At 65.3% G+C, this 21,898-nt stretch overlaps 2 protein-coding genes across 2 annotated transcripts in view; both read right to left on the bottom strand.

Annotated features, from left to right (window-relative positions):
* The window catches only part of PBDC1 (polysaccharide biosynthesis domain containing 1), a 94,515-nt gene extending 75,022 nt beyond the window's left edge, over positions 1-19,493 (bottom strand). Inside the window, exons 1-3 of the mRNA XM_054294660.1 lie at positions 19,295-19,493; positions 19,067-19,250; positions 18,266-18,452 (exon numbers count right to left, since the gene is read on the bottom strand). Coding sequence (XP_054150635.1) covers positions 18,266-18,452; positions 19,067-19,250; positions 19,295-19,493 — 570 coding nt within the window. The remainder of the gene's footprint in view (positions 1-18,265; positions 18,453-19,066; positions 19,251-19,294) is intronic.
* HR (HR lysine demethylase and nuclear receptor corepressor) lies at positions 849-17,970 on the bottom strand. Its single transcript, XM_054294651.1, has 20 exons — positions 17,876-17,970; positions 16,716-17,037; positions 14,745-15,455; positions 13,600-14,347; positions 12,125-12,302; positions 10,668-10,903; positions 9,696-9,845; positions 9,526-9,612; positions 9,018-9,136; positions 8,853-8,943; positions 8,565-8,719; positions 7,733-7,948; positions 6,255-6,444; positions 6,082-6,151; positions 5,856-5,986; positions 4,695-4,793; positions 4,009-4,145; positions 1,276-1,476; positions 1,057-1,167; positions 849-978 (listed from the first exon to the last, which is right to left on the bottom strand). Exons 1-20 carry the CDS (start codon positions 17,968-17,970, stop codon positions 916-918), a joined length of 4,110 nt encoding a protein of 1,369 aa, XP_054150626.1. The 3' UTR covers positions 849-915.
* Positions 19,494-21,898: the final 2,405 nt, after the last annotated feature.

Here is a 21,898-nt window from a genome sequence, read left to right as displayed (position 1 = left end):
ACAGAGAGCACCCCTGACCCCAATGGGATGTAGGGAGAGCAGCCCTGACCCCGGTGAAACGGTGGATGGGTGAAAGGAGACCCTCAGCCAGATGTTGGTGGTGCCACTGGAGCAGCCCTGATCCCAATGGGATGAAAAGGGAATGAAGGGAGAGCAGCCCTGACCCCAATGGGATGTGGGGAGAGCACCCCTGACCCTGGTGGGATGGAGGGGGGATGGAGGGAGAGCATCCCTGACCCCAATAGGATGAAGGGAGAGCAGCCCTGACCCCAATGGGATGAGGAGGATGAACAGAGAGCAGCCCTGACCCCAGTGGGATGTGGGGAGAGCACCCCTGACCCTGGTGGGAAGGAGGGGGGTGAAGGCAGAGCCCCCTGGACCCGGCAGTGACAAAGGCACACACCCAGGCGGGCGCTGCTGGTGCCACCAGAGGCCCCTGCCCGCGATGGCACCGCAGGAGGGGCACAAAGGGACACACCGAGGTGCTGCTGGTGCTGCCAGCAGCCCTGGCACGCTCCGGACACTTTATTCCTCCTGCCCCGAGATCCCCGGGCAGCTCTGGCAGCAAAGCACCGAGCAGAAAGCTCCCGGTATCCCGGCTGCGATGGTGCCCGGTGTCCAGGCCATGGTTGTGACCGTGCCCGAGGCTCCCGGCCGTGGTTGTGCCCAAGGCTCCCGGTGTCCCGGTTGTTCCCGAGGCTCCCGGTGTCCCGGCCATTCCCAAGGCTCCCGGAGGTGCCCCAGTTGTTCCCGAGGCTCCCGGTGTCCCGGTTGTTCCCGGTGTCCCGGCCACTCCTGAGGCTCCCGGTGTCCCGGTTGTTCCCAATGTTCCCGGTGTCCCAGCCATGCCCGAGGCTCCCGGAGGTGTCCCGGTTGTTCCCGAGGCTCCCGGTGCCCTCCGGTCGCTCCGAGCCCTCACTGGCAGCCCCGCAGCACCCCCAGCGCCTCCCGCACGGCCGCGATGATCATCCCATCCAGCTGCAGGGGCACAAAGAGGGGGCTCAGCCCCGCTCACCCCACACCCCGCACCCCCAAATTCCCCTCCCGAGCCCTCACCTGGGCGCGGAGGCTCCGCGGGGTCCCGGTGCCGAGGTTGCGGAGGCGCACGGCGCTCTCCGGGGACAGGAATCGCTGCTCCACGCTGATGGTGCCGCTCAGGCTCCGCACCTGCCCGTGATTGCCGTGCCTCAGTTTCCCCGGAGGCTCGGGGGAAGGGGAATGGGGGGTGCAAGGAGGGGAATGGGGGGTGCAAGGAGGGGAATGGGGGGCGCTCACCTGGTGGGGGGCCCCGGCGGGGACCAGCACGGCGTCCCCGGGCAGCTGCAGGAGGCTCCAGCCGCAAACCCCGCACTCGTCCCGCAGCCGCCGCCGCAAGGTGGGGTCCAGGTACAGCCCGGGGGGCTCCAGGTGGAACCCGGGGGGCTCCAGGTGGAACCCGGGGGGCTCCACCGCCTCCTGCCCCGGCTCCTGCGCCACCTGTGGGGTGAGCAGGACTTGGGTTCGCTCAATAATAGCTCCACCTAAGTAGCTCGCTTGGGTTTGGGGATGGCCAAACTTAAATTCATTTCGGTTTTTCTTGCTAGACCGAGATGCGAAAGGTACGAGGGTTGATCTGTGCTGTTTCTAGCTGAGTTTGTTCGTTATTATTTCATCTTTTGGTGTCTTTTCTATCGCCTGTATGGGACTGGTAAATGCTTTAGTGGGGTGTGGGGAGTAGCTTTGTTATTCCAGGTGGTGTCGATTGGGCTGGAGTTTGGCACCAAGACCATCTGGTATTGGCAGACACCTTGGCCATGGTGTCCTGGTGCCAGGGTGAGTGGGGCTGGGCGCTGGAGGGTGCTGGTGGTGTTGCAGTGTGTTGCAATTTCCTGTTTTACTTCCCAGCCCCTTCCCAGGTGTGGCAATACCCCTCTGCCTTCCCCCTCGCCCCCTTGCTGAGTGAGTTCTGTCAATCAGGTTCAACATTCCAGCAAGGCCATCGTGTGGTTGGTCAAGTTCAAAGGATGCCCCTCAGGCCTGGGGTCATTGGCCTGTCTATGTGTCCCTTGTCCCCTGGGACCCTCCTCCTCCCACCTGGTTGGTGCTCAGCTGTCCCTTCCCCTCCCCCTGTCCCAGAGCTTGAAAGGTCAATCAGGCCATGCTGTCGGGATTCTGTTGGAGCTGTTACCTAAGATCCAGACCTCTGTGACCATGGCATAAAACTCTGGATATAACCCCTCCGGCAGAATCCGCTCTCTTTTCCTCTCCACCATCGCCTGAAGCCTTCCCACCTGAGGTAAACTGAGTTTCTACAAGCCTGGACTTGTTCAGTGCCCAGCTGCAACACCCAGCCAGCCAAAAGTGTCTCTGAGGTGAAATATCACAGCTGCCGCCTTTGGCCCAGCAGCAGGGGTCGGACTAACCCAGGCACAATCTACCTGGTGATATTGGGATTCTTATTCCAATATGGTGGCACCTGTAGCAGAGTCCATGGAGCTGGCCAGAGCTCCGTGGAGGGCTGAGACTGAACAGTAGGAACTGCTGGGTCAGGATGAGACAGCAAAATGAGCTCCTGTCTGCTGTCTCGACCCATAGCTTATCTCTGTAACCCCACAAGCCACTTTCCCCTAACCCTGACTATTGGACAAGTTTGGATCCCCTTTACCCTATAAAAAGGGGCTGGTTTAGCCCATTCTGCAGAAGAAGAGCTGTCGCTGGAACCCTTCACAGACCCCTCAATAAAACCATCGCTGTGGAACACCAGGATCCTCCTTCTCCTCTCTCTCATCTGCTTCTGCCTCAGCCAAAGGTGCCCTGGCAAGCAAAGAGCTGGAATTCTAAGAGAGCTGAGAATCACCAAAGAGCTGAGATCCTAAAAGAGCTGAGAATCACTAAAGAGCTGAGAATCACCAAAGAGCTGAGAATCTCCAAAGAGCTGAGATCCTAAAAGAGCTGAGAATCACCAAAGAGCTGAGAATCACCAAAGAGCTGAGAATCTCCAAAGAGCTGAGATCCTAAGAGAGATGAGAATCACTAAAAAGCTGAGAATCACCAAAGAGCTGAGAATCTCCAAAGAGCTGAGATCCTAAGAGAGATGAGAATCACTAAAAAGCTGACAATCACCAAAGAGCTGAGAATCTCCAAAGAGCTGAGATCCTAAGAGAGATGAGAATCACTAAAAAGCTGAGAATCACCAAAGAGCTGAGATCCTAAGAGAGATGAGAATCACCAAAGAGCTGAGAAACACTAAAGAGCTGAGAATCACCAAAGAGCTGAGAATCACCAAAGAGCTGAGAATCTCCAAAGAGCTGAGATCCTAAGAGAGCTGAGAATCACCAAAGAGCTGAAATCTTGGGAGAGCTGAGAATCCCTAAAGAGCTGAGATCCTGGGATAGCTGAGAATCCCCAAAGAGCTGAAATCCTGGGAGAGCTGAGAATCACCAAAGAGTTGAGATCCTAAAAGAGCTGAGAATCACCAAAGAGTTGAGAATCACCAAAGAGCTGAGAATCACTAAAGAGCTGAGAATCCCCAAAGAGCTGAGATCCTGGGAGAGCTGAGAATCCCCAAAGAGCTGAGATCCTAAAAGAGCTGAGAATCCCTAAAGAGCTGAAATCACTGAGCTTGCTAAGGGTGGCTACGGCCGTGAGCTCACTGGGTATTCAGCTCTCTGTCTCCAAGAGGGATGAGCTATCCCGGCAGTCCTGCCTCGCTCAAGGATAAGCCCAATCAAGTTTTATCGGGTTTTATCGGGTTTTATCAGGTTTTATTGGGTTTTCTCAGGTTTTATCGGGTTTTATCGGGTTTTATCAGGTTTTATCGGGTTTTATCAGGTTTTATCGGGTTTTATCGGGTTTCATCGGGTTTTATCAAGTTTTATCAAGTTTTATCGGGTTTTATCATGTTTTATCAGGTTTTATCGGGTTTTATCATGTTTTATCGGGTTTTATCGGGTTTTATCGGGTTTTATCATGTTTTATCGGGTTTTATTGGGTTTTATCAGGTTTTATTGGGTTTTCCCAGGCACCCACCTTGCGCAGGAAGTCCCGGATCCGCGGGGCATCCTCGGCGCGGAAGATGTGCCACAGGGCACCGGGCACCGCGCCCGCCCCAAGCCGCTCCCGCAGCGGCGCCTCCAGCTCGGCCAGCTCGGCGGGCAGCAGCGGCTCTGCGGGCACAGGGGGCTCAGGGTGGGCATGGGGGGACCCTCAGGGGGGTGCCAGGGACAGGGTGGGCATGGGGGGACTGCAGGGGGGTGCCAGGGACAGGGTGGGTGTGTGGGGCCTGCAGGGAGCTCAGGGGGGTGTCAGGGGCAGGGTGAGACCTGCAGAGGGTTCAGGGGGTGCCAGGGACAGGGTGGGCATGGGGGGACCTGCAGGGGCCTCAGGGGGGTGCCAGAGGCAGGGTGGGCATGGGAGAATGCGCAGCAGGTTCAAGGGGGTGCCAGAGGGCAGGGTGGGCATGGGAGAACCCACAGGGGGTGCCAGGGCCAGGGTGGGACCCTCAAGGGGCTCAGGGGAGTGCCAGGGGCCAGGGTGGGCATGAGGGGATTCGCATGGGGCTCAGGGGTTGCCAGGGAGAACGGTGGATATGGGGGGACCCACAGGGTGTGCCAGGGGCAGGGTGGGCATGGGGGTCCCGCAGGGGCTCAGGAGGGTTCCAGGGGGCTCAGGGGGTGCCAGGGGTGGGCATGGGGGGTCCCGCACTCCGCCCCTACCCCGCGCTGCGGGCACCGCGTGTGCCAGGACGCTGATGGCATCGGCCGCTTCCACCGTCAGGGGTTTGGTGCCCACGTTCTGCTCCTGAGGGGGCACAGCTGGAAGGGGTTTGGGGTTGGAGCCGGTGGGGAGAGCCCGGCTGCCCCACAGAGACCGGGAACCCCCAAAGCCTGGTGTCCCCAAAAGCCCCAGTGCCCCACAAAGCCCGAGTGCCCTCCAAACCCCAGTGTCCCCCAAAGCCCCGGTTGGCCCCCAGCACCCCAATGCGCCCCAAATCCCGGCTGCCCTCCAAATCCCTGTGTCCCCCAAAACGCTGGTGCCCCACAAAGCCCAGTGCCCCCCAAACCCCAGTGCCCTCCAAAGCCCGGGTACCACCCAAAGCCCTGGAGCCCCCCAAAGCTCCGGTGTCCCCTTAAGCCCCGATGCTCCAAAAAGCCCCAGAGCTCCTCAAAGCCCGCCTGCCCCCAAAGCCCCGGTGCCTCCCAAAGCTCTGGAGCCCCTAAAGCCCAGGAACCCCCAAAACCTGGCTGCCCCCCAAAGCCCCAGTGGCCCTCAAAGGCCGAGTTCCTCCCAAAGCCCCTGGTGCCCCCCAAAGCCCCGGTGTCCCACAAACCCCAGTGTCCCCCAAAGCCCCGGTGTCCCACAAACCCCAGTGTCCCCCAAAGCCATGGTGTCCCCCCAAACCCTGGTGCCCCCCAAAGCCCTGGTTCCCCTCAGCACCTAGATGCCCTCCAAAGCCTGGCTGCACCCCAAAACCCCAGTGCTCTCCAAAGCCCGGCTGCACCCCAAAGTCCCAGTGTCCCCCAAAACCCCAGAGCCCCCCAAAGCCCCGGTGTCCCCAAAGCCCAGATGCCCCAAATAGCCCCAGTGCCTCCCAAATCCCGGTGTCCCCCAGAGCCCCAGTGCCCTGCAAAGCCCGGGTACCCCCCAAAACCCCGGTGCGCCACAAAGCCCCAGTGCCTCCCAAAGCCCTGGTGCCCCACAAAACCCCAGTGCCCCACAAACCCCGGAGCCCCCCAAACCCCGGTGACCCCAAAGCCCCGACGCCCCAAATAGACCCAGTGCCCCCCAAATCCCGGTGTCCCCCAAAGCCCCAGTGCCCTGCAAAGCCCGATGCCCCCCAAACCCCGGAGCCCCCCAAACCGCGGTGCCCCTCTCACCGTAGGCCACGCAGAGTCGCGGCCGCAGCCACCGCCGGCCCCGCGGGCCCCGCAGGAAGGAGCCCAGGTTGAGGCGGCCGCCGGCCCCGCAGTACTCGGGCAGGGGCAGGCTGGCCCGCAGGTTGGTGGCCCTGTGACACAGGGGGGTGACACTCAGGAACCCTCCCAAACCCCAGCTGGCGTGGGGAGGGCACATCGGGTGATGCCACCCTGTGCTGTCACCCACCGGCTCAGCTCCGTGTCCCCAAAGCCACGCTCCAGCTTCAGCAGGTCCCCGCTGCCCCGCTCCCGCTCGGCTGTGGAGGGACCCCGGTGCCACATCAGGGGTGGAGCCCGGCTCCCCTCACACCTCACCCCGAAACCACCCCGGGCACCCCCACAGCCTCCCCGTGCCCTCACCTGCGCTGGCGGCAAATCCATCCCAAAACCTCCGGCGGCTCATCCGGACCCGGCTCCGCGGCGCCCGCAGGTTCACGGCCTTCACCTCCTCCTCCTCCTTCTCCTCCTCCTCCTGCCCCGCGGGCTGGAAGGATTCGGGCGCCCAGAGCCGCGGCTGCAGCCGCTTCTGCAGCCCTGACACCAGCACGGGCTGCGGGGGGAGCCGGGGGTCGGTGGGGAACTGGGGGGCTCTGGGTGTCACCCAAAACACAGGGATGGGGGGCTCTGGGTGTCACCCACAGGCTGGGATGGGGGGCTCTGGGTGTCACCCAAAACACAGGGATGGGGGGCTCTGGGTGTCACCCACAGGCTGGGATGGGGGGCTCTGAGTGTCACCCAGCTTACAGGGACAGGGGGCTCCAGGTGTCCCCCACAGGCTGGGATGGGGGGCTCCAGGTGTCACCCAATTTACAGGGACGGAGGGCTCTGGATGTCACTTCACACTCAAGGATGGGGGCTCCAGGTGTCACCCAACTTAAAGGGATGGGAGCTCCGGGTGTCACCCACAGGAAGGGATGGGGGGCTCTGGGTGTCACCCCACACATAGGGACAGGGGGCTCTGGGTGTCACCTCACACTCAAGGATGGGGGGCTCCCGGGGTGTCACCCCACAGGCAGAGGGGGCTCCAAGTGTCACCCAAATTACAGGGACGGGGGGCTCTGGATGTCACCCCGGACGCAGGAACGGGGGGCTCGGGGTGTCACCCCACCCACAGGGACAAGGGGCTCTGGGTGTCACCAAACTTAAAGGGATGGGGGCTCCAGGTGTCACTTCACAGGCAGGGACTGGGGCCTCCGAGTGTCACCTCACACTCAAGGACGGGGGCTCCGGGGTGTCACCCCACACATAGGGATGGGGACTCTGGGGTGTCTCCCAACTTACAGGGACGGGGGCCTTGGTGTGTCACCCCTCATGCAGGCATGGGGGGCTGCGGGTGTCACCCCACATTCAAGGATGGGGGCCTCTAAGTGTCACCCCACCGGCAGGGATGGGGGCTCCAGGCGTCACCTCACATTCAAGGATGGGGGCTCCGGGTGTCACCCCACCCACAGGGACAGAGGGCTCTGGGTGTCACCCAACCTCAGGGATGGGGGGCTCAGGGTGTCACCCTACAGGCAGGGACGGGGGTCTTGCGGGTGTCACTTCATACTCAAGGACGGGGGGCTCCAGGTGTCACCCCACACTCAAGGATGAAGGGCTCCGGGTGTCGCCCAATTTACAGGGACAGGGGGCTCCCTGGTGTCACCACACAGGAAGGGATGGGGTCTCCGGGTGTCACTTCACACGGGGGGCTCTGGGTGTCACCCCACAGGCAGGAACTGGGGGCTCTGGGTGTCACTTCACACAGGGACGGGGGGCTCTGGGTGTCACCCAACTAACAGGGACGGGGTCTCCGGGTGTCACCCCTCACGGGGGGCTCTGGGGTGTCCCCCGCTGACCTGGCCGTGCCTCCAGTGCTCCTGGAACGCTCCGTAGCCGCCGCCGGGGCCGGGCCGGTGCAGCCAGAGGAGCCCGCCGGGGCCCAGCACGCTGTGGGAGCCGGGGGGCTCCGGGGGGCCGGGGGGGCTCAGCTCGGGCCCCGCCCGCCGCTCCTGGAGCTTCCTCTCCACCACGCGGGCGATGATGCTGTCCAGGATGCTCGTCAGGCGGTTGTCCTGGGAAAAGGGGGACGGGGACAAAATTGGGGACCCCCTCAGGGCACAGGGGTTGGCAGCGGGGCACGGGGTGGGCAGGAGGATACGGGGTGGGCAGAGGGGCAAAGGATGGGCAGGAGGGCACGGGGTGGGCAGTGGGGCACAGGGTGGGTAGAGGGGCACAGAGTGGGCAGCAGGGTGGGGTGGGCAGCGGGGCACAGGGTGGGTAGAGGGGCACGGGTTGGGAGGGGGGCACAGAATGGGTGGAGGAGCACAGGGGTGGGCAGGGGGGCAGGGGTGGGCAGGAGGGCACAGGGTGGAGAACGGGGCACAGGGTGGGCAATAGGGCACGGGGTGGGGAGCATGGAAGGGGTGGGCAGAGGGGCACGGGATGGGCAGAGGGGCACAGGGTGGGCAGCAGAGCGGGGTGGGCAGCGGGGCAGGGGTGGGCAGCAGGGCGCGGGGTGGGCAGAGAGGGGGTGGGCAGCGGGGCACAGGGTGGGCAGGAGGGCGCAGGGTGGGCAGCTGGGCACAGAGTGGGGAGCGAGGCACGGGGTGGGCAAGAAGGCGGGGAGTGGGCAGCAGGATGCGGGGTGGGCATCGGGGCACGGGGGTGCCCGGGGGCCGCGGGACTCACGCTGGGCAGCGCCGGTGCCACGGGAGCGAATGCCATGCGCACGCCGTCGTGCCCCAGGCACAGCTTCACGGCCGTGGATGCCAGCAGGTCGCACAGGGTCGCGCTCTGCACGGGCCCCCCCCGCCCCGCGGGCGGCGCCCCCTCCTCGGCGCTCTCTGCTCGGGGCACAGCGCGGTCAGGGCGTCCCACGCCGCCTTCCGCATCCCCCCCATCCCCGGCACCCCAAAAACGGACGGGGCGCTCATCCCTGACCCCCCCGGAGCGCGGGGGGGTCGCAGCCGGCCCTACCTTCCTTGATATTCCGGGCGGGCTCGGGGCTGCTGCGGGCGGGCACGGCGGGCACCGGCGGCTCCTGGAACACCCGGGGGCCGTGGGCATCCTGTGCGGGGCTGGGGGGCACCCCCCGAACCCCTTGAACCCCATTTCCCATCATCCAGAGCCCCCCCTCCATACCTGCCTGCCCGGGGGCTGCTCCAGGCTCTGTTCCGCCGCCCCCTCCCCGCACGGACAGCGGGACTCGATGCCGAACTTGGCCCGGACCTCGTGGAGGAGCTTCCAGAGCCGGGTCAGGACTGGAAGAGGATGGGGACAGCGGGGTCAAATCCCCAGCAGAGGGGTTTTGGGGTTTTTTGGGGGTTGGGGGGTTTTGGTGGTTTTGGTGGGTTTGGGGTTTTTTGGGGGTTTTGGGGGTTTTGGGGTTTTTGGGGGGGTTTTGGGGGTTGGGGGGTTTTGGTGGTTTTGGTGCGTTTGAGGTTTTTTGGGGCGTTTTGGGGGTTTTGGAGTTTTTGGGGTTTTTTTAGGGTTTTTGGGGTTTTGGGGGTTTTTGGCGTTTTGGCGGTTTTGGGGGTTTTTGAGGGTTTTAGGGGTTTTGGGGGTTTTGGGGGTTTTTGGAGTTTTGGGGGGTTTTGGAGTTTCTGGGGTTTTGGGGTTTTTTTGGGGGGTTTTTGGGGGCCACACTCACCACATGTGGGGAGGAACTGCGTGGGGACCAGCGACGACACGCGGTGGTCCCGCCCGGGGGCGCACTCGGGTGGCAGCGCCGGATCCTCTGTGGCAGAGAGAGGCTTTGTTTGCCCCCACCGAGCCCCCCCGGGCTGTCACCCCCTTTCCCACTCCGCCCCGTCCCCGTACCGGCGCCGCTCTCCTCCCGCCTGCTGCGGTGGCACTCGGGGCACAGCTGGAAGCCACATCTGGCGCAGCTCCAGTGCGAGTTGAAGAAGCCGCGCTGGCAGCGGTCACAGAGCTGGGGGGCTCCTTCCGCCCGCCTCCAGCGCGGCACCCCTGCGGGAAACACGGCCTCAGGGTCCCCGTGTCCCCAGTGCCACCCTCACCCTGCTCCCCGTGTCCCCAGTGCCCTCCTGCTCCCCGTGTCCCCAGTGTCACCCCCATTCTGCTCCCCGTGTCCTCAGTGCCACCCCCAGCCTGCTCCCCGTGTCCCCGTGTCCCCAGTGTCACCCTGCTCCCCGTGTCCCCAGTGCCACCCTCACCCTGCTCCCCGTGTCCCCAGTGCCACCTCCTTCCTGCTCCCCATGTCCCCAGTGTCTACCCCACTCTGCTCCCCATGTCCCCAGTGTCACCCTGCTCCCCGTGTCCCAAGTGCCACCCCCTCCCTGCTCCCCGTGTCCCCAGTGCCACCCTGCTCCCCGTGTCCCCATGTCCCCAGTGTCACCCTGCTCCCCATGTCCCCATGTCCCCAGTGCCACCCTGCTCCTCGTGTCCCCATGTCCCCAGTGCCACCCTCCACGTGTCTCTATGTCCCCAGTGCCACCCCGCTCCCCGTGTCCCGTGTCCCCAGTGCCACCCTCAGCCTGCTCCCTGTGTCCCCAGTGTCACCCTCCCCATACCCCCAGTGCCACCCTCAGCCTGCTCCCCGTGTCCCCAGTGCCACCCTCACCCTGCTCCCCGTGTCCCCAGTGCCACCCTCCCCATGTCCCCAGTGCCACCCTCAGCCTGCTCCCTGTGTCCCTGTGTCCCCAGTGCCCTCCTGCTCCCCGTGTCCCCAGTGCCACCTTCCCCGTGTCTCTATGTCCCCAGTGCCAGCTCGCTCCCCGTGTCCCCGTGTCCCCAGTGCCACCCTCCCCGTGTCCCCATGTCCCCGCTCACCCTCGGGCCCTCCCGGCCACGCGTCCCTGTCCCCGCGGACGGCGGCACAGAACGGGTCCCCCAGGACCCCCAGCAGGTGCTTGGCCAGGCAGACGCTGCTCCCCACGCTCCTGCTCCCCAAATTCCTGCCCCCCACATCCCTGACACCCCAATCGGGGTCGGCCACGTCCCCCTGGGTGTCCCCCAGGCTGCAGAGGCCATCGACGCTCAGCTCGCCGTTGTCCCCAAGGGTGAACCTGCGGGGAGAGGGGACAGAGCTGGGGGGGCTCAGAATGGGGGGAGGAGAACAGAGGGGGAAATTTGGGGTGGTGGGAGAGGGAAAAGGGGGGGACAGGGAGAGGAGGCTGGAAAGTGGGGGAGAGGAGGGGATGCTCTAAAACGGGGTGACAGAGAGAGTGTCCCAAAGAGGGGTGACAGGAAAGGATGTCCCAAAATGGAGTGACAGGAGAGGATGTCCCAAAGTTGGGTGACAGGAGCAAAGAGGGGTGACAGGAGAGGGTTTTGTGAAGCAGGGTGACATAGTGGGTGTCTCAAAGTGAGGTGACAGGAGAGGATGCTCCAAAGAGGGGTGACACAGAGGATGTCCCAAAGAGGGGTGACAGACAGGATGTCCCAAAATGGAGTGACAGGAGAGGATGTCCCAAAGTTGGGTGACAGGAGAGCATGCTCCAAAGTGGGGTGACAGAGAGAGGGTTTTGTGAAGCACGGTGACAGTAGAGGATGTCCCAAAGAGGGGTGACAGACAGGATGCCCCAAAATAGGGTGACAGAGAGACTGTTGTGAAGCAGGGTGACAGACAGGATGTCCCAAACTGGGGTGACAGAGAGCGTGTCCCAAAGAAGGGTGACAGAGGGGATGTCCCGAAGAGGGGTGACAGGAGAAGGTTTTGTGAAGCAGGGTGACATAGAGTGTGTCCCAAAGTGGGGTGACACAGAGGATGTCCCAAAATGGAGTGACAGGAGAGGATGTCCCAAAGAGGGGTGACAGGAAGGGATGTCCCAAAGAGAGGTGATAGGAGCAAAGAGGGGTGACAGGAGGAGGTTTTGTGAAGCAGGGTGACATAGTGGGTGTCCCAAAGTTGGGTGACAGAAGAGGATGCTCCAAAGGGGGGTGACAGAGGGGATGTCCCAAAGAGGGGTGACAGGAGAAGGTTTTGTGAAGCAGGGTGACAGAGAGGATGTCCCCAAAGAGGGGTGACAGGAAAGGATGTCCCAAAGTTGGGTGACAGAGAGTGTGTCCCAAAAAGGGTGACAGTAAGGGATGCCCCTTCAGGAGGGGATGCTCTAACAGTTGGGTGACACTGGAAAGGGTGACAAGGAAACACTCTGAACCGGGGTGACAGAAGGTGACATTCCAAAGCAGGGTGACAAAAGGGACATTCCAAACAAGGAGCTGCTCCACCGCCCCCTGACACGTCCTGCTGGACCCCCCCAACCCTGCGATCCCCCCGGGCTCACCTGCGGAAGTGCAGCAGCCTGCAGCTGCTCTCGGGGGGCTCCTCCTCCTCCTCCTCCTCCTCCTCCTCCTCACCCCGGGGGTCCCTCCGGCCGCGGGGGGCGCAGGCCCAGCAGCGGGGGATGCTGGGGGGCAGCGCCGTGCAGGGCAGGCTCTGCAGGCACCGGCGGTTCCGCGGCTCTGGGGACACCGGCAAGGGCTTGGGGACACCGGGAAGGGCTTGGGGACACCGAGCAGCGCTTGGGGACACCGGGAAGGGCTTGGAGACACCAGGAAGGGCTTGGGGACACCGGACTGCGCTTGGGGACACCGGGAAGGGCTTGGGGACACCGGGCTGCGCTTGGGGACACCGGGAAGAGCTTGGGGACACCAGAAAGGGCTTGGGGACACCATGAAGGGTGTGGGGACACGAGGAAGGGCTTGGGGACACCGAGCAGCGCCTGGGGACACCGGGAAGGGCTTGGGGACACTGAGCAGCGCTTGGGGACACCGGGAAGGGCTTGGGGACACCGGACTGCGCTTGGAGACACCAGGAAGGGCTTGGGGACACCGGACTGCGCTTGGGGACACCAGGAAGGGCTTGGGGACACTGAGCAGCGCTTGGGGACACCATGAAGGGTGTGGGGACACCAGGAAGGGCTTGGGGACACCCGGAAGGGCTTGGGGACACCATGAAGGGTGTGGGGACACCAGGAAGGGCTTGGGGACACTGAGCAGCGCTTGGGGACACCGAGCAGCGCTTGGGGACACCAGGAAGGGCTTGGGGACACCATGAAGGGTGTGGGGACACCAGGAAGGGCTTAGGGACACCGGGAAGGGCTTGGGGACACCGAGCAGCGCTTGGGGACACCGGGAAGAGCTTGGGGACACCGGGAAGGGCTTAGGGACACCGTGGAGCCCCATCCGAGCCAACTGGGAGGGACTGGAAGTGCCCAAGGGCACCTTGGAGCAGCCTGGGAGGGTGCGAGGTGTCCCTGGGGGTGGGCCTGGAGGGGTTTTTAGGACTTTTTTAGGGTTTCTTCCAAGCCAAAGCAATTCTGGATTCCGGGATCCTGTGACAGGCACGCTGTGGCGGGGGCTGGAAACTGGGCCAGAAAGTAGGGCTGGAAAGTAGGGCTGGAGCCGCTCGGAGGTCAGGCCCGGGGTGCCAACACCTCCCCGAGGAGTCCCTGCCCCAACCACAGCGCTGCCAAGCCCCGGGAGTGCCACCCGAGGCTGCCACGCTGCCCCAAAGGGACATTTCCACCCGTGCCAGACCCGGGAAAAGCCCCAACACGAATCCCACCCGAGGCTGCCACGCTGCCCCAAAGGGACATTTCCACCCGTGCCAGACCCGGGAAAAGCCCCAGCGCAGCAGTTCCACGGCCCACACGTGTTCCCAGCTCGCGTTTCGGGTGCCAGGGATGCAAAATTCCCTCGGGATCGGGCGCTGCCCCCGCCCTCTCCCGGCCCCGCTGCGCATCCCGCTCATCCTCACCTTCCTCCCCCAGCTCCATCCTCCTCTCCTCGCTGTCCCCCGTGCTCTTGGAGCCCCTTTTGGCCGCCGCCGCGCCCTCGCTGGCGGCGCGGGGACCCTCGGCGGGGCCGTGGGGGCGTTTGGCCGAGCGCTTCCCCTCGCCGGGGGGCTCGGGACCCCCGTCCCGCCGCGGGGCTTTGGAGCGGGGCAGCGACTGCTCCGAGTGCCGCGTCAGCCACGTCTTCTTCAGCTTGGTGTGGTTGCTGGGTGGGCACGGAAAGCGCCCCGAGGCGGGCTCGAAGGGGTTGGGCACCCCCGGGCGCCCATGGCAGCCCGGGGTGGGGCACAGACAGCCCGGGGGGGGTTCGGGTTTGGCCAGAGCCGCGGGGTAGTGCCCGTCCGCCAGCACCGCCGAGGGATTGGGCTCTTTGGGGGCATCTTTGGGCTCTGAGGGTCGTCCTGGCCCCGTGTCCATGGAAAAATCAGCGCCGTGCGGCCGTGAGCCCACCCAGGGGCCGGGCTGCAGGAGGAGCAGGGGGCGGCTGGAGCCGGGGGGCGGCGTGCGGGGATGGGGATGGGGATGGGGAGGGGGCACCGCCGAGCTGCCCCCCGCCCTGCCATCCCCCCACGGGGCTCCCGGCAGCTCCGGCAGCGCCGGCTCCCCCTCCCCGGCCCGCTCCGGCCCCGCTTGGCCCCTGCCCAGCAGCGGCGGCGCCGCGTGGTTCTTGCTCGAGGCGAGGAACCCGGCGCCTTTCTTGGCGTAAAACTCCTGGAAGGGAACAGAGGGGCGGTGTCACCCTCATCGGGGTCGCCGTCCCGCTTGTGTCACCCACACATCCCTGCGAGGGGGCGACGCGGAGCATTCCGTTCCCGTGCCTCAGTTTCCCCACACCCCTGCCAGGCCTGGGCATCCGCCCGGTGCTCCGCGGTGCCCGGGGCCGGCTGCTGGGGTGCCCGGCGTGGGAAAGGAATGGGGAGCCGCAGCGGCGGCGGCACGGGGCGCGCCCAGGGCTGGCAGCGCTGCCTCCCGCCGCCCCCGTGCCGCCGTGACTCAGCCGGGGGCGGCAGCACCCGCGGGGACAGCGCGGCGTCACCCCGGGAGACCGAGACCCCCCTGCCCACCACCCTCAGGCTGGAGCCGCTGTCACCCCTCCGAGGGTTCCTACCTTGTTCCCTGAGCTGCAGCAGCCGTCGAAGGGGGGCAGAGCCGCCTTGCACCTCGGCGGGACCCCCATGTAGAGGGGCTGGCCCCAGGCGGGCCCGTAGGAGCCCAGACTCCACTCCGGGCCGGCGAAGCGCCCGTTCCCCACCGGGCCCGGCCCCTCGAACGCGGGCTCGGCGCGGGGAGCGCCGGGCAGCAGCGAGGAGAGCAGGAAGGGGCTGTGCTTGGCCTCCACGAGGAAAGGGCAGTGCTGGAAGGAGGCCGAGGGGTCTCCGGCCGCATCGCGGGGTTTGCCGGGCACTGCCAGGGGGTGGTAGCGGTGGTACGAGTGGCTGTAGAGCGCCAGCGGGGCCAGCACGGCCTCGGCCCAGCGCGGCTCCTTGCAGGGCTCCCCCCAGCCGCCCTTGGGCTGCCCGTTCCGAGGGGGCAGCAGCGGGGGCAGCTCCGCTCCGTCCTTGGCGCCCCGCGGGTAGGGGCAGCCCAGGTGGGCACCGGCTCCCAAGCACCCCTCGGAGCTCCTCCAGCCTTTCTCCAGGGTGTAGCTCAGCTCGCCGGGCTCTGGGTAGGCCGCGAGGCCCAGCTCGGCCCCGGCGCTCCGGGACAGCAGCATGGCGCTGCTCTCCATGCCCCGCGAGTCCTGCGCTGCCTCCGCCGCCCTTCTCCAGCGCGCCGGGCTCTCCCCCATCCTCGCGTCGCTGGCCGTGCTGCTGCCGCGCTCATGGGGTGCTCAGCGCCGTCCCTGCGGGCAGCGAGAGCGGCATCATAACCCTAACCCAGCCCAGCCCTGCCTGAGCAGCGCTGCGGGGAAACTGAGGCACGGCGATGCTTCTGGCGGGGGGGTGGTTGGGGCGCCGCTTTCTCCATCCTGCGGTGTTTTTGGGGAGATCAGGCACTGGGCAAGGTGGCAGCACCAGTTTAACCACAAGCTGCAGGGGGAAATCAGAGGGGGGACAACAGCCCACCAGGACCCCTCGCCATCAGCCATTGTGCACCACGACAAGCGCAGGGGAGCGACACCAGCGGGGAGCAGCGCCCACCCCTGCGGGGAAACTGAGGCACGGCGATGCTCGGGGGGGTTGTTGGGGTGCTGCTTTCAACCCCCCGGCTCCATCCTACGGTGTTTGGGGCACGGGAGGATGGAGCACTCTCATTTCATAGGGCTGCCACAGCTCGGATCTACCCCAGATCTGTGCGAAGTGAGGAGAAAATCAGTTTTTCCTGTTTAACAGATGCTAGAAGCAGAGATGCTCCCAAACAATGAGATTGTCTCTTTTTCCTGTAGTTGCTTCATGGCCAGAGGTCCTGCCCAGGGCTCTTGGCTCCGGGCAAGGTGACAATCACAAACTGCGAGGGGAAATCAGAGAGGGAACAACAGCCCAGCAGGACTCCTCGCCATCAGCCATTGTGCACCACGGCAAGTGCAGGGGAACAGCGCCCACCCCTGCGGGGAAACTGAGGCACGGCGATGCTCGGGGGGGTTGTTGGGGCGCTGCTTTCAACCCCCCAGCTCCATCCTGCGGTGTTTGGGGCACGGGAGGATGGAGCACGCTCATTTCATAGGGCTGCCCCAGATCTATGCAGAGTGGGGAGAAAGTCAGTTTTGTTTTCTGTTTAAAGATGCCAGAAGCAGAGATGCTCCCAAACAATGAGATTTTTCTCTTTTTCCTGTAGGTGCTTCATGGCCACAAGTCCTGCCCAGGGCTCTTGGCTCTGCAGACAGGCACTGAGCAAGGTGGCAATCACAAACTGCGAGGGGAAATCAGAGTGGGAGCAACAGCCCAGCAGGACTCCTCGCCATCAGCCATTGTGCACCACGGCAAGCGCAGGGGAGCAGCGCCCACCCCTGCGGGGAAACTGAGGCACGGCGATGCTCGGCGGTGTTGCTGTGGCGCTGCTTTCAACCCCCCAGCTCCATCCTGCGGTGTTTTTGGGGAGACCCCCGGGACCCCCGGCTCCCCTTCCCCGCGGGCCACACGATCCGAGCGGCCCCGTGTCCGGGCCGGGTGTCGCCGTCGCATCCCGTCCCGTCGCGGCGGGGCTGGCGGCTCCCCGCGCCCACCGCCGGTCCCTCCTTGCCCAGGCTGGCGCCGTGCCCGGCCGCTGGCACCCTGGCACCCAGCGTGGGGAGGCCGTGCCCTGCGCAGGCATTCGCCCCCGGGCAGGGCTGGGTGCGCTTCCCAGCAGGGCTCCCAGCCAGGGGGGAGCTCCGCGCTCGCAGGGACCCCTCCTGGGAGAAATGCCGGGGGGGATTTGTAGGATTAGCGCTCCGCCGGGACCCGGGCCACACGCAGGTGAGGCTGTGGAGCCAGACCCGGCATCCTGTCCCCGTGTCCCCCGTGTCCTCCGTGTCCCCCGGTCCGGAGCGGCCCAGGGGACAGAGCCGAGCTCAGCCAGCTCCCGGCCCCGCTGTGGGGTGGGACAGACCGCCCCGAGGGCCGGGATGGGGACAGGAGCAAGGTGGGGAAAGGAGAAGGGTGGGGACAGCACCGTGTGTCCCCAGAGCCGCTTGTCCCTGTCACATCCTTCCCCTAAAGAGGGCAAAGCCCCCATTCCCACGGGGCTCGGGAAGCATCGCGGGACACCGTGGGGACAGCCACCCTGGGGACAGCCACCGTGGGGCACAGGGACACCTTGGGGACACCCACCGTGGGGCAGAGGGACAGCCTGGGGACAGCCACCGTGGGGCACAGGGACACCCTGGGGCACAGGGACACCTTGGGGACAGCCACCATGAGGCACAGGGACACCCTGGGAACAGCCACCGTGGGGCACAGGGACACCCTGGGGACAAGGACACCCTGGGGACAGCCACCATGAGGCACAGGGACAGCCTGGGGCACAGGGACACCTTGGGGACAGCTCCCCTGTCCCACCCAGCCCCACCTCAGGGAGATCCTCCAGCGCTGTCCCCAGGCTGTCCCATCCCCGAGGGTGACACTCCCGCCATGGTGACACTGTCCCTGTCCCTCGGGCCAGCACAGGACGCCGCTCCCGCTGTTCCGCAGCACCCCCAGCGCCCCTGAGCTACCTGCGGGGTCCATCAGGGACCCCAGCGCCGAGGACGAGCGGGGTCTCCGCCGGTGCCACCGGGTCCGGGAGAGGCGAAAGCGGCCGGGCGGGAGCGCCTAAACCCACAGGCTGAAGGGGTCCGGCTCCGGGATCTGCAGGAGGCAGAAAGCCGCCCGGGCGGCCCTGGGGATGTTCCTCTCCTCCTGCAGTTTTTGATCCATTGGCTTGGGAGGCTCCGTGGTGCTACGAGCTGGCGGTGGCGGCGGGCTGCGGTTCGGGGATTGGGGTGCCCGGGGGGGAGCAGCGGCGGCGGCGCGATCGGGACCTTCCCCCGCTTCTAGGCAGCCCTGAGCATCGCGGGGCTGACAACGAGGTGGCAGCGGCTCTGCTCCCCACGAGCGTGCAGCCTCCGCCGGCTCCGGCAGCGCTGGGCGGGCGGCAGGGACGGGATGGGATGGGATAATGGGATGGGATGGGATGGATGCTGGCGCTGCTGACGCCCGGGAAGCGGGAAGCGCCCAGCCCCGAGGGCACCGGCGGCGGTGCCAGGGCGGGCAGGTGTGCTGTGCCCCGTGCGGGTGAAGAAAGCGCCCTTTGTTCGCCAAGGCCGCCCCGGCACCCATGAAAGGCTCCGAGCCGCCCGCTCCGGGACGAACCGGAACGGGACAAACACCGGGATGGGCCACGAGTCCCTGAGCTGGCGCTGGGGACAGGGACAGCACGGGGCAGGGGGCCGTGCCATGGGGTGGGAGTCCCCGGGAGCCCAAATCCCTTCGGCTTTGGCCAAAAGTCACAGATCTGGCCTGGAGTGTGATCCAGAGCTGGGTCCCACCCTGCTGCCCCTGCCTGGGGGGCAGAGAGAGATCCTGGGGGGCAGAGAGAGCTCTTGGGGGACAGCAGAGCTCTTGGGGTGCAGGCAGAGCTCCTGCAGACCCCACAGCAGAGCAGGGAGTGCTCCAAGGGGTGCAGAGGGGCCTTGGGCAGCACAGGGATGCTGTGCCAGCATGCTGGCAGTGCCACCCTCACCAGGGATGGGGAGGGAGCGCCTGGGGCCACTCATCCCTGCCCTGCAGCCCATCAGGGTCACAAAAATCCAAGCCATGCCCACTGGGATCACACCCCTGCCAACTGTGCCCACCAGGATCACACAGATCCCATCCAGCCGTGCCCACCAGGGTCACATCCAACCATCCCAGTCATGCCCACCAGGAACACACAGAACCCACCAATGCCCACCAGGCTCACACTCATGCCAGCTGTGCCCACCAGGATCTCACAGATCCCACAAATACCCCACCAGGGTCACACAGATCCCACCCAGCTGTGCCCGTCAGGGTCTCACAGACCCCACCAATGCCCACCAGGGTCACACAGATCCCAGCTGTGCCCATCAGGGTCACATCCATGCCAGCTGTGCCCATCAGGATCTCACAGACCCCACCAATGCCCACCACGATCTCACAGACCCCACCTGTGCCCACCAAGGTCACATCCATGCCAGCTGTGCCCACAAAGGTCACACAGATCCCACCCAGCCATGCCCACCAGGGTCACACAGATCCCACCCAGCTGTGCCCATCAGGATCACGTCCATGCCAGCTGTGCCCACCAGGATCACACTCATCCCAGCTGTGCCCATCAGGGTGACACAGATCCCACCAATGCCCACCAAGATCATATCCATGCCACCAATTCCCACCAGGATCTCACAGATCCCACCAATGCCCACCAGGCTCACACCCATCCCAGCCATGCCCTGCATGCCACCAGCCAAACCTGGCACCTTGTGGGTGCCCCCCCACTGTCCCCAATCCCCAAGGCCCCCAGCGCGAGGACCCCCGACCCCACCCCACCCACTGTGGAGCACACCCGGGGGGGTGTCCCAGGTGGAACCCCCCATTCCTGGGCTCCCGGGGGGGGCTGGCACCGCTGCCAGGGTTTATGTAACCCGCGTGTGCCCGGGCCGTGCCAGCCTTACATAAACCTGGGCACGGCACGGCTCGGCACGGCTCGGGGGCCACGGGAGAAGGGCTGAGGGCTCTGAGGAGCCCAGCCGTGCCAGGGCAGCTCCAGCTCAGCGCTTTGGTCCCGCTGGGAGCGGGCAGCGCGGGTTAACCCTTGCTGGGCAGGTGCCAGGCTGTGCCATCCCACGGCCGGGCACAGCGGGACCCCCAACCTTGCTCGCCCAGAGGGTTTTGGGGCGCTGCTGGCTGCACCCAGTGGGTGCCAGGGAACAGGGAGGGGACCCAGACAGAGCTCGGGGCGAGGGAGAGCCCGCGCCTGCCTGCGATGAGAAGGTGCTGAAAGACGAACTCTTCCCTCTGCCTCCCTCCCTCGCTCAGGAATGAGGGATCCGGAAGGGCTGGCACGGAGCTGGCAGCGGGACGGAGCCCGGGGAGGGCTCTGCTTACTGGGGGTGCCCTGGGAATGTCCCCAGGAGGGGACAGGAGGGGACAGGGACGGATGCACCAGGCTGGAAACACCAGCAGGGTGGATGGGGCAAGGAGGGGGGAGCAGGGGGAGGATGGAGGGAAAACAGGGGAAGGATGGAGGGACAGCAGGGGGACAATGGAGGGAAAACAGGGGGATGGATGATGGAGGGACAGCCGGGGGACGATGGAGGGACAGCAGGGGGACAATGGAGGGAAAACAGGGGGATGGATGATGGAGGGACAGCCGGGGGATGGACGATGGAGGGACAGCAGGGGGACAATGGAGGGACAGCAGGGGGATGGATGATGGAGGGACAGCAGGGGGATGGACGATGGAGGGACAGCAAGGGGACAATGGAGGGACAGCAGGGGGACAATGGAGGGACAGCAGGGGGACGGATGATGGAGGGACAGCAGGGGGACGATGGAGGGACAGCAGGGAATTTCCCACCATGCACTGGGGCAGCGTCCCTGGGCACTGCCCCCTCCCCACGCCGCGCTGCCCTCGGCGTGCCAGTGAGCGCTGGTGGAGCCTCCCCGGGGCCGGGGCGGTCCCCACGGGGCGGTCACGCTGTGGGAAGCTCTGCTGGAGCTCAGGCACCGCTCCGCATCCCCTGCCTGCTCCCACAGCCCCTGCAGGGTCTCTCCACTCCCTGCTGTCCCAGCACGACCCCCAGAGGGTCCCCAGGGTGAAGCGGGGGGGGTCCAGGCCGGGTTTGAGCTCTGCCAGCTGCGAGTAACTCCCGAGGGGGTTCTGCCTTGGTGGCTTGGCACAGAGCACCAAAATCTTTGGTTTTATCCCAAAACAGAGGGACGGCAACACCCAGGAGTGGAGTGGCGGCCGGAAACTCCCGAGTGAGAGAGCTCGGCATCCCTGCCCCGCTCCGGCATCGGGGGCACGCTGTGGGGACGTGGGGCACAGGGACACTGTCCCCACGGTGTCCCCTGAGATCATGGGGGACGCTGAGGATGTGGAGCAGAGGGACATTGTCCCCATAGTGTCCCCTGGGATCATGGGGCACGGGGACACTGTCCCCACGGTGTCCCTGAGATCATGGGGGATGCTGTGGGGACGCAGAGTAGAGGGACACGGTCCCCATGGCAGCCCCTAGGATAATGGGGGGACGCTGTGGGGATGTGGGGCACAGAGACATTGTCCCCACGGTGTCCCCCATGATCCCAGAGGACACCGTGAGGATGTGGGACTGAGGGACATTGTCCCCACGGTGTCCCCATGGGGGATCTGTGTGGGATAAGGGATCCCCAGAATGATCCAGCACCGGGGAAGGGATGGATGAAGTTCCTGGTCCCCCAAACCCCTCTGCTGATGTCCCAGCAGGGTCCTGCCAGCCCCAGCCCGGTGCCCACAGTGCTCGCCTGGAGCAGGGACCAGGGCACCCCCAGCCCCACAAAACGCCTCTGCCCGGGGAAGGACAAAAATCCACCGGGGGAGAAAAATCCACTGGGGAAGAACCCAAAATTCACAGGGGAAGAACCCAAAATCCACCAGGAGAGAACCCCAAATCCACCGGGGGAGAACCCAAAAATCCACCGGGGAAGAACCCAAAATCCACCAGGAGAGAACCCCAAATCCACCGGGGGAGAACCCAAAAATCCACCGGGGAAGAACCCAAAATCTACCAGGGCAGAACCCAAAATCCACGGGGGAAGAACCCAAAAATCCACGGGGGAAGAACCCCAAACTCCACGGGGGAAG

The sequence above is a fragment of the Melozone crissalis genome, unplaced genomic scaffold (assembly GCF_028551555.1).
Source record: "Melozone crissalis strain CALT ecotype California unplaced genomic scaffold, PUWL_Pcris_2 ptg000295l_1, whole genome shotgun sequence".
Lineage (NCBI taxonomy): Eukaryota > Metazoa > Chordata > Aves > Passeriformes > Passerellidae > Melozone > Melozone crissalis.
This window is presented reverse-complemented; position numbering and strand designations above follow the sequence as displayed.

Bases quoted from the DNA above. Each gene is read 5' to 3' on its own strand.
- HR (XM_054294651.1), bottom strand. From the start codon at position 17,970: ATGGATCAAAAACTGCAGGAGGAGAGGAACATCCCCAGGGCCGCCCGG. The intron at 17,038-17,875 runs GTGGGTTTAGGC...CTGGCTCCACAG, and splicing joins GAGCCGGACCCCTTCAGCCT to CCTCACCTGCGTGTGGCCCG. The intron at 9,613-9,695 runs GTACGGGGACGG...TCTCTGCCACAG, and splicing joins GCGGGAGGAGAGCGGCGCCG to AGGATCCGGCGCTGCCACCC.